Here is an 18,055-nt window from a genome sequence, read left to right on the forward strand (position 1 = left end):
TCTTGAGGACGAGGACGTACTGGAAGAGCTTTGGTCCAAAATCAAAAGGGATTATTGGACCTGGGCGCTCGGCAACGCTTACGTGGCACCGTTGTTTGCTATTGTGCAGAGTAGCGGCTGGGGTAAGTCAAGGCTGGCTTTTGAGCTCCACCGGAAGGGCTTGTACATCATCTACATTTCGTGCATGAAGGCCAGCCACTCCGGATTTCCCGGCCGGACTCCACACTTAGCTGCATGGATTACTCAAGGCAAGCAGGTAACAGTACTGCGGGTGGCCGCGCTTTTGCTCGCCAGCATTGAGGCCCTCGCGGGTTATGTCAAAGGAGGTGGCGATCCTCATGGCTGGATCCTCGACCAGACGGATCCCACCCGTGGCTTTCCTGTAGCAAACGACATAGCAAGTCGACTCCAAGCCTGTACGAGGCGTCTTGAAGCATCTGCAGCTGCAAAGGCTGCTGCTTTGCCCAGGACGTTTGAAAGACGCACGAGTAGAGAGTCTCACACATACAATGCCGTTGGGGAAGCATTAAAGACTGCTCTCCGAGACTTTCCTTTGGATGGTATTGCTTCCGATGGTATTACGCAACGACCGGATCAACGCCTCAAGGTGCTGTTTTGTTTTGACGAGGCTAGCGAGCTGGCGGAGCTGGAACTGGAGGGTGGCATGGATACGGCATTTACACTGCTGAGGCGGGTCCTGGGTAAAGCAGAGTTTGGTCTGTGGGCTCTAGTGCTTGGTACCAATTCGCGACTATTGGACTTCGTGCCATCCAAGGCGATGGATCCCACCAGAAAGGTGCGGGCTCGAGACTATAAACTGTTCAAGCCGTTTTGGTTAACGGCCACTGCTGCTGTGCCTGGGGATCTCTCTTCCGGATCCCCAGAAAGCGTCTTCTGCCTAGGAAGACCCCTGTGGCGAGCTTTTATGGACAAAGGGTACACTTTCAAGGGCTTACGTTTACTTGCAGTGGACAAGCTCAACTGTTCTGGCGAAGTAACAGATGCAACGGTGATTGCTGTTCTCGGCTGTACCATCGGCCTGGATGTTGCGTCATGGTCCGAAGCAGCGGAGACGAGTGTGGCTTCTCACATGATGACAGCTTGCTGGATTTCTGACGACCGGCGACGGCTTCATGTCTCGAATGCCGCAGAACCTGTTCTTGCGGCGGCCGCAGCAGGGTTTTTGCTTCAAGAGGTGACACTAAACAAAGTCCTCGGCGAGCTCTCCAAGATGTGCAAGGAAGGAGTGGTAACAGGGGGCCCCGGGGAAATTGTCACCAGGTTACTGCTGCTACTGGCGATGCTAGCGTGTCGCAGGGACGCGGGCGATCCCACGTTCACGGGAGAGATAAAGCTGGGAGCATTCCTGTCAAAACTGCTGGGAAAAGTTCCTCACGGTCTAGCCGGCACAGTGGACCTTGATGCGGGGCTCAACTTCAACGGCTTCTCGCCAACTTGTAGGAACTTGGAGCGCGGCATAATCAACGAGTGCTTGCAGCACATTCGAGCGTTGACGTGCAAGCCTGGACAGGAAGCCGTGGACAACGTTGTCCCGAGCACTGGCGGTCCAATTGGGATTCAGGCGAAGCGCTGGGAAAGCAACAACTCCACAAAGATGAGGAGAGCGGTTGGAAAGCTCGAGGCTGGTGTTGGTGGAGTGAACTTTATGCTCGGTATCATTTTACAGCTCGGCTCCCCTGAGCATCGTATCGTTGTTGAAGGTGCTGCCAACCGGACCATAGTCGTGTATGGGCTATCTTCCGAGTTGTTTCCGTTTCTCACCCAAGCCACTGCCGACAAACTGCTAGATGTGTTGAAAGTCGGGAGTGCTGAATACTTGCTCCACATGACCGATGGGGAGCAGCGCATTGTGAGACGCATGCTTCCGCTGACTTATCTGTAGTTTTGTTGGCGGAGACAGATTACTCATGGAACGCTTTCGTCAATAACAAGTGCAATATATGAGATGAAATTGTTGGATAGCGTCTTTGTGTCCTCCACACCATGGGATTGATTGATTTGTTCCTTCATTGGGACTAACGGTACGGCACGTACCAATGATCACGTGATTGTCCGGATCCGAACTTCCGATCTGGATACAGGGTTTATAGTACAGACCGCGTGACGGCGAGCTTGCCCTCGAGTTCATGGAGGATGCCGAGCCGCGCGACAATGTGAGTCGAGTCCGCATTCTTGGTCTGGGACAGAGATTACCCGAAGTTCGGGGCACTGGTCTCCGCCGTCTTGTGCATGGAAGGTGGATTCCCTTGGCCAATTGGATCATTGGGGAGGAAACTGCAAATGGCTGCTCGCCTCAGAGATTATCTCAACCCCTAGCTAGATCTTTGCAACAGCACGGAATGCATTGAGACAATCTTTGAGTCTATTCGGCATGCTACAGGGATCTGTCTGGTAGGAAGCCTTAGGGACTGCTATCCGGCGCTTGCCTTTGGATGGTGTTGCTGGTGATCGCCTCAAGGTGTTGTTTTGCTTTGACAAGCTGGCGGAGTTTAAACCGCATGGTGGCCTTCAGGATTTACGCTGCTGAGGCGAGTTCTTGGAAGAGCAACTTCTGGTGTGTGGGCTCTGGTGCTTGGTACCAATCCATCTTCGACTATTGCACCACCAAAGGAATCGCTGTCGCAAACAGGGACTTGCACTGTGCCTCCCCCAGTTTGTCGGCCTGATCCGGCCTTCTTTTTCTGCCTTGGAAGACCATTGTGGCGAGCTTTGGGAGCAGCGGCCTTGCATTTGAACTGTTATGGCGGTCTGAACAGATGCAAACGTGATCGTGGCCCTGGGCCTACCATCATGGTCCCGAGCAGCAGAGAATTAGAGTATGGAGCACATGATGACAACATCATTTGTAGTCGCAGTCAAAGTCCACGCTCATGCTGCGTCAGCTCCAGGGTAGACGCAGCCATGACCTATTGCACTCTTGATGAGCATCTCAACTTCTCTATCATGGTATCAGATTTTTAGTCGCTCCCAGTGATCTTCATACTTTGATCAACTATAAGTGATTCCTATGGAGATACGGTGAGCCACGCTGCGTCTTCTATCTTGGAGCAGCATCTCATCCCTTTCTACAACAGAGATTTCTCTCATAACTATTGTGTCAGGAACTAAACTAGAACCAGCTGCTGGATCTGCAGAACTCCCTGACTGGCAAATCAGAAACAAGTATCTATCCACAATTGGAATTGGCCTGGGCGAGCAGTACATTTATCTCTTAGACAACTCAAATGATGGAACGGGGCAATTTTTTACACTTCGTTACAATTAAAGACATCCATTATTTTGAAAAGCCATCCAAAATATGTGTCAACTTAAGTTCAAATTTACCCTATTTGCCCATGTGTCTACAAAAATATCCTAAATCCACCCAACTCACTTGTTAAACTAACTAGTTAAGCTAATTGTTTGTTAAGAGGAATCCCACAAAAGAGGATGATAAAGTGTGTTTGGGAGGATGATGTGTGTTTCCACTAGTCCAAATGCAAGCCACCTTAGAATTGGCAGAATAGGGGCTTTAAAGCACCAAATAAGGTGCAATTGCCCCCTGTGAATTCTAGCATTGGAGTTGCAAATTCTCCACCTACCTTAACAATGATCTTATGCAGGCATTAGTGATAGCCAAGAGACTGCTGATGTCCACCATGATCTCCACCGCAATCAATTAAATCATCCAGTTACCTAAGAGAAAATATTGGAAGCAAGTCCACTCCAAAACATTAGGGATTGCAATACCTCTTCCAAGTAGCGACTAGTGTTGGTGTGTTAGCTCCACTCCAAACTCTATTGCTATGTGTGCAATGGCATTAAAGGTAGCGATGATGTGGATGCCCATGTGGCACTTGAATATAGAAAGTTCTTCCTCCTCATGTGTGCATTTCTCCACTGTTTTCATGGTATCTCTTCAACCTTTTCCTTCAACAATAGTAATTGGCTCCTTGATCTTGGGCATGGCACTTGCTGGTGAGGAGGCCAGTGACGAGGACAAAGATGAGCTTCTTGATTGCAATCCCTTTTTGCCATACTTGAAGGTTTTGTTAGATGCATGGATGCTTTAAAGCCGTAGCAGTAAGAAAGATAATGGGAGATTGAGAGATTTTAACAATCTATATCAAGAATTGGGTCAAAATTCAAAAATATTGTATAACAATGCTTTGTAGGTGTTTATGGAGATTAAGTGCTTGGTAGCAGCAAGAAACCAAGACCATATACTTATGGCAAAATTGAAGCCTTAACAAGGAGCAAGAGTGTGTGTAAACAAGGCCAAGACCAAAAACTAAATTTTGGGTATTTGATTGATGAATTTTTCATATGTTTTTCTTATCAGCTCTTCAACATCTTAGACTAAGTAAGCACAATTATTCAAGCTTGAGTGTTAGAGGTAGAGATGATGAATGCCAAAGTGGCAGTAGTTTCCATGTATATATACCATCCATATATAGTACATCATTTTGTGATTTTGTTTGCCAAAGCCTCTCTAGCTTTTTGTGGCTATGGCCGAGTACTGACAAGTCTATATTTCTGTTTCAGCAACCCAGCAGTGATAACACTTCAAGCTAGGTAAGCACTTGCTTTTGTCTGTCTAGCTTGCTAATGAGTTCTTTTTGGATCAGGTTGTGTTGTAGTGTCCAAGTTGCTGGATGTATATGGACAAAAACTGCAGCACACAAGGTGTTTTCACCGGACGCCGGTGCCAACCTGCAAGTTGCCTCTTCTGGACAATGGTGGTTTATGTACGGACTTGGGAGAATATTTTACTTTGGTCGGAAGGGAGGAGACGATTCAGCATCTGATGGATGTATATGGAGATTCTTATCTTTCTTATATAAAGTTAATCTTTAATAGTTATTATTTTACTTCTATATATAGTTCATGACTCTATATACAAAAAATATTTGTAAATATTGACAGGCTGACAGCCTTCCGCAAACGGCCCAGCTTGGTCAACATGTGAGATTTATCTAAGCCCAGCTCATATTCCTTATTGACAAGTGAACAATCCAACATTTAGTGAATTATGCTTCACATTTGCCAAGATAATAGGCAAAATCCATGAAGGAGTTGAATATATTTATTGTTAAGAGAAGAAGGTTGCAAAATGATATCATAACCCGTGTACAAGTCCCACACTGAATCAAAACCATGAAAGAAGAAGTGCACGGGAGCAAAACAATGGGTAAGGATGACTTTAAGGATAGTCAAATATAATGTCATAACCAAATATACATGATCAAGAGAGATGCCTCTAGCCTACACTTCGATCAATGAAGTAGCATTATTGCCACCTAGGATCAAGAGCATATACCTCAACAAACCACTCTTAACATCCAATCCCCCTCCAGTCTTAAGAGCCAGGTCAGAGCAGGAGACCCACTCAAGCTCCTGTCTCGCAGCTTGTCCCGCACTAGATGCTCCGTGACAAAGCTGGCAAATGTCCATTGCCACCACTCAATCCAGATACAAGATCTGTTGCTTAACCGGAGGTGGATCCTCATGGTGGAGCTTGATGTGGAACATGCGGGACGAAGCCAACCTGCCTAGAACGGCCCAAAGAACCACAGGTGCAACTTCATCCGTGCCATAGTCCATTGTCCCAGAGTGTACCTTTGGGTCGCCAACCTCAACGGAACGAAAGGAGCTATGCTCGGTCGCTGCTAATCGCTGATATATAGTTTACAGGGGCGTCACTACCTTTCCCTCAAGCACAGTACGCTCCAGGTCGACCGCCACACTATCAAGAGCAACAGCATCCTTCAGGTGGGGAAGGGCATATTTTAGAAGTTTTATGGGCCCGCAGAGCCCATTTGGCGACTAGGGTTAACAATGTCTGCATCCATTGCGAGGCAAATTGAAGCACTCGAGGACAAGATCGAAGCACTCAAGCAGCAAATCGAAGCACTCAAGAAGCTAATCGAAGAGGCAAAAGATCCATGGGAGAGGGAGGAGCTGCGGGACGAGAGGCAGCAGCTGCAGGACGAGAGGGAGCAGCTGCAGGATAGACAGCAGCAGCTGTGGGATGCCTTGTTAAACCAGAGTAAGTGGTCTATCTCGTTTCGTGGTTTTGTTGCCCTTCGTGGCTGGCCTCCTCTATGTTTGCCTGTTTCCTCGTTTTGTGGCTAAGTATTTGCTTATTTGTTATATTTCTATTTCAGCGACCCCGGCGGCGATAACACTTCAAGCTGCGCCAGGTAAGCACTCGCTAAAGAGTTCGTTTTGGATCGGTTTGTGTTGTAGTGTCCAAGTTGCTGGATGTATACGGAGAACAACTGCAGCGCGCAAGGTGTTTTCACCGGATGCCTGAGACGAGGGTGCCAACCTGCAAGTTGCCTCTTCTGGACAACGGTGGTTTATGTACGGACTTGGGAGAATATTTTACTTTGGTCGGAAGGGAGGAGACGATTCAGCATCTGATGGCAGCCGCTGCAAGGGTGTTTGGAACTTTCATGAACACGACGGCCAATGCCTCGGATATTGAACAAAGAGAGTTCTTGTTGATGCTCATCGGATTTCCCGGCGCAGGTAAAACAACTGTCGGGACATGCCTCTCAGCTCTTCTCAGAGAAGCGTGGGAGAGGGACACAAAAACAGGGGATATAGATGGCCTTGTAGAGGATCAGCTAGGCGACAAAGGGCTTGTGAAGCAGTTCAAAGAAATGGTGAACAACGTGTTGGAGACCGGCAGAGATCTTACAATGTATCATTCGATTGAAACTACGAGGGCAGGGGATGTAACTCTCCTGGAGAACGGCCTGGCAGCAGAACAGGTTTTGGCCCTTCGGTGCTTTCATGCAGCTCTTTGTCCAGTGCATACTACTGGTTATGGCGGCTTTCTCAGGCAGTTGGATGACAAATTTCCAGGCCTGAGGAATGTGCTGACTTTCGGAGATGTGATCGACTTCATTCGAACTGGTCTTAAGGTTCCTGCAGATAAGCGAATTTTCCTATCTTGGTTTTTTGATGATGTCAACAAGGCCCGGCCTCAGCACGGCCGCCCACCCGCATCGTCCTGGATTCATGATGCTTTCTCGGCCTATGTTCAACATATCAAAGACAACCGAGGTGGCCTGACGTTTCCTATACTTACAGCAGCAACGACCGAATTTGCCGGGGCCACAATGCGCTACACATCAACGGAGAAGGCTCTGAGTATTTTTATACCTATCAGGCCTTTGAAAGAGCAGGAGGTGGTCAGAGTTACGAAAATCTTCCTTACAAGACTAGGTAATACTCTGGACATGGAGAAACCATTTGAGCTGAAGGACGGACTAAGGAACCTGATAAAGTTATCAGGAGGGAATCCTCGCATGCTTGTTCACCTTTTGAGAGGGTTGATGCCTGACCTGGATGTTTCGAAGTTCTATGAAAAGGTTTCCTTGTCTTTTATCTTGATGTGATGAGAAAATTTTCTATGTTTGTTACAGGTGAATCAAGATCTCACTCAAATCGATCTCCATAACACAATAACGACCGCCTGGGGTAATATCAAACGTGGTTTTTATTATCGGTACCTCAAGGACGAGAAGTATTTGTTGGTGTTACGAGCTTTTTATGTTGCGCTGCTGGGGACCCTGATCAGTCGGGAAGAACTAGTCTGGCCAGGTAGCAGATACGAAGATAACTGGGGGTCCTTAGAGTCTTGCGGTTTAGTTGGACTCTTACACAACGAGGTACTATTTTGATATCTCAGAGTTTATGTCAGAACTTATGGTTGTCAATTACAGGAGCTGCCATCTAACAAGAAGATTAAATTATCAAGAGATGAAGATGCTGCGTTCTCCATCGTGTTCTCTCCACTCCTCATTTACCATCTCGTCGAGAACTTACATGTGGCGGAGCTCCAGGATTTGTGTCCACCTAAACTAATTTCTAATCCCAAAAACAAGGAGGTATCTGATCTAATGTCCATTGTGTTGATGATCTATATGTTGCGGCTTTTTCATGATCGTGAGGGGAAAGGAACAGTGTTTGAGTTTAAACTCGAAGAGATTCTTCCCTCCAATTTCCACATTCCTGCAAGTATGCAAGCTTTGAAGTTCCGGCTGCCAACTGGTGCAAAGTTTGGACGTCCGACACATCAGCCTCATCAGATACATACAGCAGACGTATTTCAGGCCTTCCTAAGAGACAACAGTCAGCAGTGTTATTGGGTTGGTGCTGGCAACCACGGACCTGATAGCTTCATCCATCTGCAGCTGATGGATGCTGAGAACAAGCTGCAAGATTTCTTTTTATTTATTGAGAGCAAACACAGGTATAAAAAACCTTTATAAAGCTCAATGTAATGTACTGTATAACAGGGATGTTTATGAAGGGCAGCAAGCCAACTGGGAAGAAAACTTTGAGAAAAAAATATGGACAATAAAGCATTGGATGAATGAAGGTATTTATTTTCTAGTTGTGGGAGGTTAATTGTGTTTATTTTCAGGTGAGAATTACGCCATGGTCTTTATGACCGATCAAGCATTGGGTAACTTGATTTCCAAAGTCACAAAATCTGAAAGGATGGTGGTGCTTGTGCCAAAGGTTCATGAATGTTTGTATGGGTATCCAGCACAGAGTCCATTTGGTAAGTTATTTTAATGCTTTTATTATTAGTCTTTTATGTTTTATTTGTAGGTTTATTAGGTGCTGTGTGTTTTGATCTCGTCTACAAACCTAGTAATGAGCAAAATGACAGTTTTGATGAAGAGCCCAGCACGAAGAGGAGTCGTTGGTGTTTTTAAAATGCTGTTACCACATTTACTCATTTACCAATAATATTAAATTTGTAACACTATGTGACGATTTAGTTCACAAATCTTTGAAATTGTGAAATGTTAGATGTGAATTAACATATGTGTGTGTGTATAAACTATAATGCTTGAGTATGCATAAACACCCCATGCGTGCAAAGATTTGTGCTATATTGATGCTATGAAGGAAAATTTGTGTAGTTCTTGTTGCGATGTCCAAGGAACAGATTAATCGGCCTTTTGTGTGATGACACACAATTTTAAGTAATCGCTAATAAGCTCCCATACCAAGCATTGCCCAGTTGGGCAACAATGTTTAGCACTGGTCTATAGTCCTTTTTTGGTTTGCTTAAGCATAGGGGGATTGGGATGGTAGTGAATATACCTAAAATATGCTTGGATATTCTAGGATATTCTACCATCTAACAGTTGGTATTCATTTAGATTAATTTGGTATTTATAATTTATAAACATGTTTATAATTTATAAACTTTCCTAAACCCTTTCTAGTATATTATTTTTATTCTATTATCTAATGGTTGATATGCAATAAGATTAATCTTGTGTTTATAAATTACTAACATGCTTATGATTATAAACTTTATTTGATCAATTCGGTTGGTATTCATTTAGATTAATCTGGTATTTATAATTTATAAACATGTTTATAATTTATAAACTTTCCTAAACCCTTTCTAGTATATTATTTTTATTCTATTATCTAATGGTTGATATGCAATAAGATTAATCTTGTGTTTATAAATTACTAACATGCTTATGATTATAAACTTTATTTGATCAATTAGATTAATAAGTAATAATAAAACTACCATTAAGCAAACCAAGCGTTGCTACATGCAATGCGTAGCAATTTATTTAATCTATATGTTTAAATACCTCGTACGGACGAGGTACGGTAATAGGGATTAGCATAGATCTTGAGAATGTGGCAGCGCCATCGCAAAGCGGCGAAGCAGCACAAGAGTGACGCCGTGGATCCGGAATGGAAGCTCCTGCTGTTCTTGCTCTTGGCCGCCGGATTGTGTGGATATCGCATCGGAGGCGTGAGCGAGGAAGCGGCATGGACGATCGACCTCTTCTCGGTGAGGGATTTAGGGGATTTTTTCTTCTTCTCGGTCGGCTGAGGCTACATTCTGCGCCAGGAATATGATCCTCCTCGCTTTCAGTACCGCGATCTCGTGGAATCCTTCCGGAAAGAAGAGGTATGGCTGCCTCTCGGGTGTTCCTTCGTTTCCCCAGATGAAAATATTCTTACAGGGTAGATTGGAGCGTCCGGGGTTGTGGGATAGGCCCTCAGACAATGGCTGGAAGCGGTGCCCCGAGGATTTTGATCGTTTCTCACGTAAGTTCTTTGTGACGAGAAATTCGACTCTTTACAGCTTTATCAGGTGTGTAGTGACGACATGGGATCGATCTCGCTACTTTCAAGTTCTTTGCGGAGGAGGCTTGTTTCAGCTACATATTTGTGTAAGAAATGGTTTTGCCTTTTTCTTTGACGAATCTCTAGTGGCTGGTTTCAGGTCTGCAATGCTGTTGCTGTAGCAAGGCTTCTCAATGCTACGCTTGTCATTCCATACTTCAAGCACCATCCGTTCTGGAACGATCCAAGGTCTTTGGTTCTACACTTGTTCTTCGATTTGCTTCTTGGTGAATTTACTTGTTTCTGTGTATGTTTCAGCCAGTTTGAAGATATTTACGACTTGAACCATTTCATGTCAACCTTGAAAGGCGATGTGAAAGTCGTCACAGAGTTGCCTGCAATGTATAGTTGGAGCACGCCGAGTTTCTACTGGGGACGTTGCTTGGATAGGCCGAATTGTATGACGTTTCTTCCAAAGCACACTACCCCCAAATGGTTCTTCCAGCACATTCTCCCGATTATGGAAAGGTAAACGGGATCACTGTTTTTTCGTTTGCATGTTTGTTAACGGTTATTCCAAAACAGATATGAAGTCGCAGCTGTCGATGGTTTTGAGCACAAACTTACCTTTGAAGGTCTCCCTGCGAGTATCAGCAAGCTGCGATGCAAGGTGAACTTCTACGCCCTGCGCTTTGTGAAGCCGATCCGGGATCTTGGAGATGCATTGACGCTGCGGATGAGAACCAAAACATTATCAGGCGATCCACTGCGTAACCAGGAAAATTCGACAAAAAAGTACATCGGTCTTCACGTGAGATTCGAAAGAGACATGCTTGCATATTCTAGTTGTGACTTTGGTGGAGGTCAGGCCGAGCAGAAAGCTCTTGCGTCATTTCGATACCAAGTTTGGAGGTATGCATCAGCTTAACATTCCTAACTGCGAAATACTACTTTCTGCTTTTCTGTGTTCCAGTAACCGAGTCATCAAAGCGCTGAAGAGGCCTTCTGATCTTCGGCGAAATGGAAGCTGTCCTCTAACTCCAGAAGAGGTCGGCCTCCTCCTTGCCGCATTCGGCTTTACCGCCACTACGCCCCTCTATATTGCTGGAAAGGTACACGAACTCCTTGTTCTTTCGTTTTTCGCCGCTAGACTCGTCTCTAAAACAGGCAGTTTATGGGGGACCTCGGAGAATGGAGCCGCTGAAAAGTCTGTTCCCTCTTGTCGAAAACAAGCACTCGCTCGCCACGAGACAGGAGCTGGCGCCTTTCCGGAACTTCGCTCACAAGCTGACGGCCTTGGACTTCAGGGTGCTCTTCAACAGCGACGTCTATATGTCCAATGCCGCTGGAAATCTTCCAAACGTCCTGGTGAGCAAGTCAGATCGATCTGGGATTAGTGATTCCTTTCTTCCTCCCTTGCAGACGGGACATAGAAGCTACTTTGGGCCTTACGCATCGGTTCATCCCGACAAAGCTCGCTTAGCAACGCTTCTTTCGGACGAGAGACACGCGACGAACTGGACGAGCTTTGCGGAGCGGGCTTTCGCGGCGCACGAGTCGCGAATGGGAGCGATCGAGCCGAGGAAATCGAGGTACTCCGTTTTCAGGTGTCCAGCGCCGGATTGTATGTGTTTGCGATCCAATTCGCGAGATTAGATCTTTCTAAAGTTCCCAAACTGCAAAATGACTATAGTGCTAAACATTGTTGCCCAACCTTTGTATGGGAGCCTATTACATCTGTAGCGATTACTTAAAATTGTGTGTCCTCACACAAAAGACCGATTAATCTGTTCCTTGGACATCCCAACAAGAACTACACAAATTTTCCTTCATAGCGTCAATATAGCACAAATCTTTGCACGCATGGGATGTTTATGCATACTCAAGCATACATCAGTTCTCTAGCCATGACCACATTAATTTCAAAAGATTTGTGAGCTTTAGCGGGATAAATCGTCACAACAAACGTTTAATATTATTGGTAAATGAGTAAATGTGGTAACAGCATTTTAAAAACACCACCGACTCCTCTTCGTGCTGGGCTCTTCATCAAAACTGTCATCTTGCTCATTACTAGGTTTGTAGACGAGATCAAAACACACAGCACCTAATAAACCTACAAATAAAACATAAAAAACTAATAATAAAAGAATTAAAATAACTTACCAAATGGACTCTGTGCTGGATACCCATACAAACATTCATGAACCTTTGGCACAAGCACCACCATCCTTTCAGATTTTTTGACTTTGGAAATCAAGTTACCCAATGCTTGATCGGTCATAAAGACTATGGCATAATTCTCACCTGAAAATACACACAATTAACCTCCCACAACTAGAAAATGAATACCTTCATTCATCCAATGCTTTATTGTCCATATTCTTTTCTCAAAGTTTTCTTCCCAGTTGGCTTGCTGCCCTTCATAAACATCCCTGTTATACAGTACATTACATTGAGCTTTATAAAGGTTTTTTATACCTGTGTTTGCTCTCAATAAATAAAAAGAAATCTTGCAGCTTGTTTTCAGCATCCACCAGCTGCAGATGGATGAAGCTATCAGGTTCGTGGTTGCTAACACCAACCCAATAAAACTGCTGACTGTTGTCTCTTAGGAAGGCCTGAAATACATCTGCTGTATGTATCTGATGAGGCTGATGTGTCGGACGTCCAAACTTTGCACCAGCTGGCACCCGGAACTTCAAAGCTTGCATACTTGCAGGAATGCAGAAATTGGAGGGAAGAATTTCTTCGAGTCTAAACTTGAATACTGTTCCCTTCCCCTCACGATCATGAAAAAGCCGCAACATATAGATCATCAACACAATGGACATCAGATCAGATACCTCCTTGTTTTTGGGATTAGAGATTAGTTTAGATGGACACAAATCCTGGAGCTCCACCACATGTAGGTTCTCGACGAGATGGTAAATGAGGAGTGGAGAGAACATGATGGAGAAAGTAGCATCTTCATCTCTTGATAATTTAATCTTCTTGTTAGATGATAGCTCCTGTAATTGACAACCGCAGAAGTTCTGACATAAACTCTGAAATATCAAAATAGTACCTCGTTGCGTAAGAGTCCAACTAAACCGCAAGACTCTAAAGACCCCCAGTTATCTTCGTATCTGCTACCTGGCCAGACTAGTTCTTCCCGACTGATCAGGGTCCCCAGCAGTGCAACATAAAAAGCTCGTAACACCAACAAATACTTCTCGTCCTTAAGGTACCGATAATAAAACCCACGTTTGATATTACCCCAGGCGGTCGTTATTGTGTTACGGAGATCGATTTGAGTGAGATCTTGATTCACCTGTAACAAACATAGAAATTTTCTCATCACATCAAGATAAAAGACAAGGAAACCTTTTCATAGAACTTCGAAGCATCCAGGTCAGGCATCAACCCTCTCAAAAGGTGATCAAGCATGCGAGGATTCCCTCCTGATAACTTTATCAGGTTCCTTAGTCCGTCCTTGAGCTCAAATGGTTTCTCCATGTCCAGAGTATTTCCTAGTCTTGTAAGGAAGATTTTCGTAACTCTGACCACCTCCTGCTCTTTCAAAGGCCTGATAGGTATAAAAATACTTAGAGCCTTCTCCGTTGATGTGTAGCGCATTGTGGCCCCGGCAAATTGGGTCGTTGCTGCTGTAAGTATAGGAAACGTCAGGCCACCTCGGTTATCTTTGATATGTTGAACGTAGGCCGAGAAAGCATCATGAATCCAGGACGATGCTGGTGGGCGACCGTGCTGAGGCCGGGCCTTGTTGACGTCATCAAAAAACCAAGATAGGAAAATTCGCTTATCTGCAGGAACCTTAAGACCAGTTCGAATGAAGTCGATCACATCTCCGAAAGTCAGCACATTCCTCAGGCCTGGAAATTTGTCATCCAACTGCCTGAGAAAGCCGCCATAACCAGTAGTATTCACTGGACAAAGAGCTGCATGAAAGCACCGAAGGGCCAAAACCTGTTCTGCTGCCAGGCCGTTCTCCAGGGGAGTTACATGCCCTGCCCTCGTAGTTTCAACCGCATGATACATTGTAAGATCTCTGCCGGTCTCCAACACGTTGTTCACCATTTCTTTGAACTGCTTCACAAGGCCTTTGTCGCCTAGCTGATCCTCTACAAGGCCATCTATATCCCCTGTTTTTGTGTCCCTCTCCCACGCTTCTCTGAGAAGAGCTGAGAGGCATGTCCCGACAGTTGTTTTACCTGCGCCGGGAAATCCGATGAGCATCAACAAGAACTCTCTTTGTTCAATATCCGAGGCATTGGCCGTCGTGTTCATGAAAGTTCCAAACACCCTTGCAGCGGCTGCCATCAGATGCTGAATCGTCTCCTCCCTTCCGACCAAAGTAAAATAATCTCCCAAGTCCGTACATAAACCACCGTTGTCCAGAAGAGGAAACTTGCAGGTTGGCACCCTCGTCTCAGGCATCCGGTGAAAACACCTTGCGCGCTGCAGTTGTTCTCCGTATACATCCAGCAACTTGGACACTACAACACAAACCGATCCAAAACGAACTCTTTAGCAAGCCAGACAGACAAGAGCGAGTGCTTACCTGGCGCAGCTTGAAGTGTTATCGCCGCCGTGGTGGCTGAAACAGAAATGTAACAAATAGGCAAATACATAGCCACAAAACGAGGAAACAGGCGCGCAGCCAAACATAGAGGAGGCCAGCCCACAACAAACAAAACCACGAAACGAGATAGACAACTTACGGTTCAACAAGGCATCCCACAGCTGCTGCTTTCTATCCCGCAGCTGCTCCCTCTCGTCCTGCAGCTGCTGCCTCTCGTCCCACAGCTCCTCCCTCTCCTCTGGATCTTTTGCCTCTTCGATTAGCTTCTTGACTGCTTCCATTTGCTGCTCGAGTGCTTCGATTTTCTCCACGAGTGCTTCAATTTGCCTCGCAATGGATGCAGACATTGTTAACCCTAGTCGCCAAATGGGCTCTGAAAAACTTATATAATTGACAAAGCACTCTGATACGCTTGTAGTCCTAAAATATGCCTTTCCCCAAGTCTCGACTTAAGCTGCCTGAAGGAACGAAAGGATGCTGTTGCTCTTGATACTGTGGTGGTCGACTTGGAGCTTAGCGTGCTTGAGGGAAAGATGGTGACGCACCTGTAAACTATATATCAGTGATTAGCAGCGACCGAGCATAGCTCCTTCCGTTCCGTTGAGGTTGGCGAACCCGTTTCCAGCCCCAAAGGTACACTCTACCTGTGGCTCTTTGGGCCGTTCTAGGGAGGTTACAGGCTTCCAGCTTCGTCCCGCATGTTCCACATCAAGCTCCATAAGGAGCCACCTCCGGTTAAGCAACAGCTCGTCACGGAGCATCTAGTGCGGAACAAGCTGCGAGACAGCAGCTTGAGTGGGTCTCCCGCTCTGACCTGGCTCTTAAGACTGGAGGGGGATTGGATGTTAAGAGTGGTTTGTTGAGGTATACGCTCTCTATGACATGATCCTAAGTGGCAGTAGTACCACTTCATTGATTGTATATTTGGTTATGACATTGTATTCGACTATCTTTGGAGTCATTGTTTTGCTTCCGTGCACTTCTTCTTTCATGGTTTTGATTCAGTGTGGGACTTGTACACATGGGTTATGACATCATTTTGCAACCTTCTTCTCTTGACAATAGATATATTCAACTCCTTCATGGATCGTGCTCGGGCATTGCCAAAAACAAGCTCTTGACCTGGTCGATATGGTTGGGCATAGAACGCTAGGATAAAAAACGATAAGTATGGAAAACGCAGTGCGCAACAAAGTTTAGGCAAATAGAAACTTTACCTCATCGGCCAGATGAATCGAACAGACCCTTGGCCTCCGTAATCCAAGAGCATTCCTGGACATTATCGAGTTTAGAGAAGAAGGGCATTCCATGTCACGAGATCTCTCGATGGTGCAGATTTGATACAGCCACTCATGCCATCCGTATTGAATATGATTCTTAAATGCTGTGACCAATATGCCAATGTGTTCGACGTCATCTTTCGTGTTTGCTGTTGGTTTCAGCCACCTCTAAAGGAGTTGCTAGCACGGCATTACATGTAGTAAGATTTCGCTGGATGCCGGAGAGGAGCTTGATCTCTTGGACATTGAAGCTGGCGGCGGCCAGGCAAATTTCTTACACGATGCCCGAGTCTCGCGCAGCAATGGTTCACGCAGCACGGAGATCCGCAGGAAGCATCTCGCCCAGCACGGCGGCGACCTCAATCAAGCAGCTCTTCCATTCCCCGTTCACTACCTTGCGTGTATGCTCCTCGCACTTGAGCGGAATGATTTTTAAAGCCGAGCAAGTAAACCAACTGGATCAGCCGGGTCAACCCCCATACTCACTGAAGAAAGAACCCCAAATGTCATTTCTGTGCACACTGTATTACAAATGGATTGCATATTTTTACACAGGAGACACATTAAAGAGAGGATGAAATCTCAATTTCATCCTCTGCACAAGGTTCTTGTATGTAATGAAATGCATAGTACTCACCAGACGTCGTGGAAGAGGATCTTGCTTCCTGCCATTCACTGGAGAAATCCATAGTGAGCAACCAGATGTAAAAAGAAAAAACCTAGACATACCGTATGGTAACAAGAAGCGTAGAGGATCGCCGATGACGCGATCCTCCGGGTCATCTGCGAAAGAACAGGTCAGATTAGTTACCTTGCTTGTAAGCCTTACCAATGTCTTGCCATTCCGTGTTCAAGAGCTCCTCCAACATAGAGTCATCGAGCCGAGGACGCTTAACGCTACCGTTCGTGAGCGTGTTTTTGAAGCGTGATTACTATAAGGATTTTGCTTCGGTCCTTGAATGGTCCAACTATAGATTTACACGCCTCATTCAGGCCCTGCAAACGAAGCATTTGGATGGAGCACTGTTCAAAACAAAGTATGCACCTCAACATCTATGCGGCTCTGCAGGATCGGTAGCATGTAGTCCGTCTCCCGAATGTAGGTCCATATTTGCTTGGAGCCAATCACTAGATACTGATCTGCGGTTTGTAGACGTTCCTTGACACACAAAAGTGTGAGAAAGAGACTCGCACTGTGCACATAAGACATCACCTGATGAAAATAGAACAAGATGGCTCATCACTTCCATAGTTAGGAAGCTCTTCCTTATCCATTACTGGTGATAGCCTGTGGTAAAATAAAAGGGCTCCAACTTCCTGGCAAGGATTATATGCGCGTCCGAATCCCCAGCAGTGTACACCCATCTTTCATGAACGATAACCACCACACTGTTGAACTTCGTCGCCAGAAACACTGCAGGCCCGTGGAAGTCTAGCTCCTCAGCCAGGCCTTTTACTTGCTCGTCCATCCTGAAACAGCGATTAGCAACTAAGGTATAAGTAAAATGAAGCTCACTTCTGGAAGGCAGCTTCCAGAGCAGGCTTGATGTCCTCTGCTAAAGGCTTTGTACCCAGAGCCTCTAGTATATATCTGACGAGGAACTTGACTCGCAAGTTGAATAACTTGTGCACTGAATCTCTATCAGAAACACTCAGAACCATTTGTGTCATATTTGGAGTGAACTTTCTGTGTTGCTTGTTTTCTTGCCTCCTCACGAGAAAATCCATCAATCTTATTAGTGAGGTTCAAGATATCATTTTCCACCCAGTTCTGAAAAACAAAACAAATCAAAACAAATATCATAAAGTGGTTTAACACTTACTGGAAACATCTTCGCAATACGTCAAATCGCTGTGTATGTTCATCCAGAACCTCCATTTACGCCAGAAACCTAATTGAAAATGTTCAAATAAACCTATTCTTCATTAATCTTATTTTAGTTAAAAGGAAAGAGCAGGTACTAGGAACTTGACTCGTAAGTTGAGTAACTTGTGCACTGAATCTAGAAACACTCAGAACCATCGACCAGTACCCTCTCCATCCATTCCCACATATACATCA

The 18,055-nt window shown here is 45.4% G+C and overlaps 3 protein-coding genes across 4 annotated transcripts; 2 read left to right on the forward strand and 1 right to left on the reverse strand.

Moving 5' to 3' along the window:
• The first annotated feature begins 5,838 nt into the window (after positions 1 to 5,838).
• Positions 5,839 to 7,409, forward strand: LOC112342424. The gene is made up of 3 exons (XM_024664214.1): positions 5,839 to 6,049; positions 6,168 to 6,203; positions 6,250 to 7,409. Exons 1-3 carry the CDS (start codon positions 5,839 to 5,841, stop codon positions 7,407 to 7,409), a joined length of 1,407 nt encoding a protein of 468 aa, XP_024519982.1.
• A 2,270-nt stretch (positions 7,410 to 9,679) lies between these two features.
• LOC9631223 (O-fucosyltransferase 39) lies at positions 9,680 to 11,914 on the forward strand. 2 transcript variants are annotated; one of them, XM_024664255.1, is made up of 10 exons: positions 9,680 to 9,850; positions 9,911 to 9,970; positions 10,026 to 10,110; positions 10,165 to 10,235; positions 10,289 to 10,377; positions 10,447 to 10,656; positions 10,714 to 11,040; positions 11,102 to 11,240; positions 11,296 to 11,496; positions 11,551 to 11,914. In XM_024664255.1, exons 1-10 carry the CDS (start codon positions 9,692 to 9,694, stop codon positions 11,782 to 11,784), a joined length of 1,575 nt encoding a protein of 524 aa, XP_024520023.1. In that variant the 5' UTR covers positions 9,680 to 9,691; the 3' UTR covers positions 11,785 to 11,914. The 2 variants fall into 2 exon arrangements, with proteins under 2 accessions (XP_024520023.1, XP_002990403.2); XM_002990357.2 differs by having other exon boundaries at positions 9,768 to 9,850; positions 10,031 to 10,110.
• A 517-nt stretch (positions 11,915 to 12,431) lies between these two features.
• Positions 12,432 to 15,060, reverse strand: LOC112342425. Its single transcript, XM_024664215.1, has 6 exons — positions 14,853 to 15,060; positions 14,693 to 14,728; positions 13,716 to 14,627; positions 13,196 to 13,494; positions 12,610 to 13,139; positions 12,432 to 12,435 (listed from the first exon to the last, which is right to left on the reverse strand). Exons 1-6 carry the CDS (start codon positions 15,058 to 15,060, stop codon positions 12,432 to 12,434), a joined length of 1,989 nt encoding a protein of 662 aa, XP_024519983.1.
• Between the last annotated feature and the right edge of the window lie 2,995 nt (positions 15,061 to 18,055).

Source organism: Selaginella moellendorffii, unplaced genomic scaffold (assembly GCF_000143415.4).
Source record: "Selaginella moellendorffii unplaced genomic scaffold, v1.0 SELMOscaffold_108, whole genome shotgun sequence".
Lineage (NCBI taxonomy): Eukaryota > Viridiplantae > Streptophyta > Lycopodiopsida > Selaginellales > Selaginellaceae > Selaginella > Selaginella moellendorffii.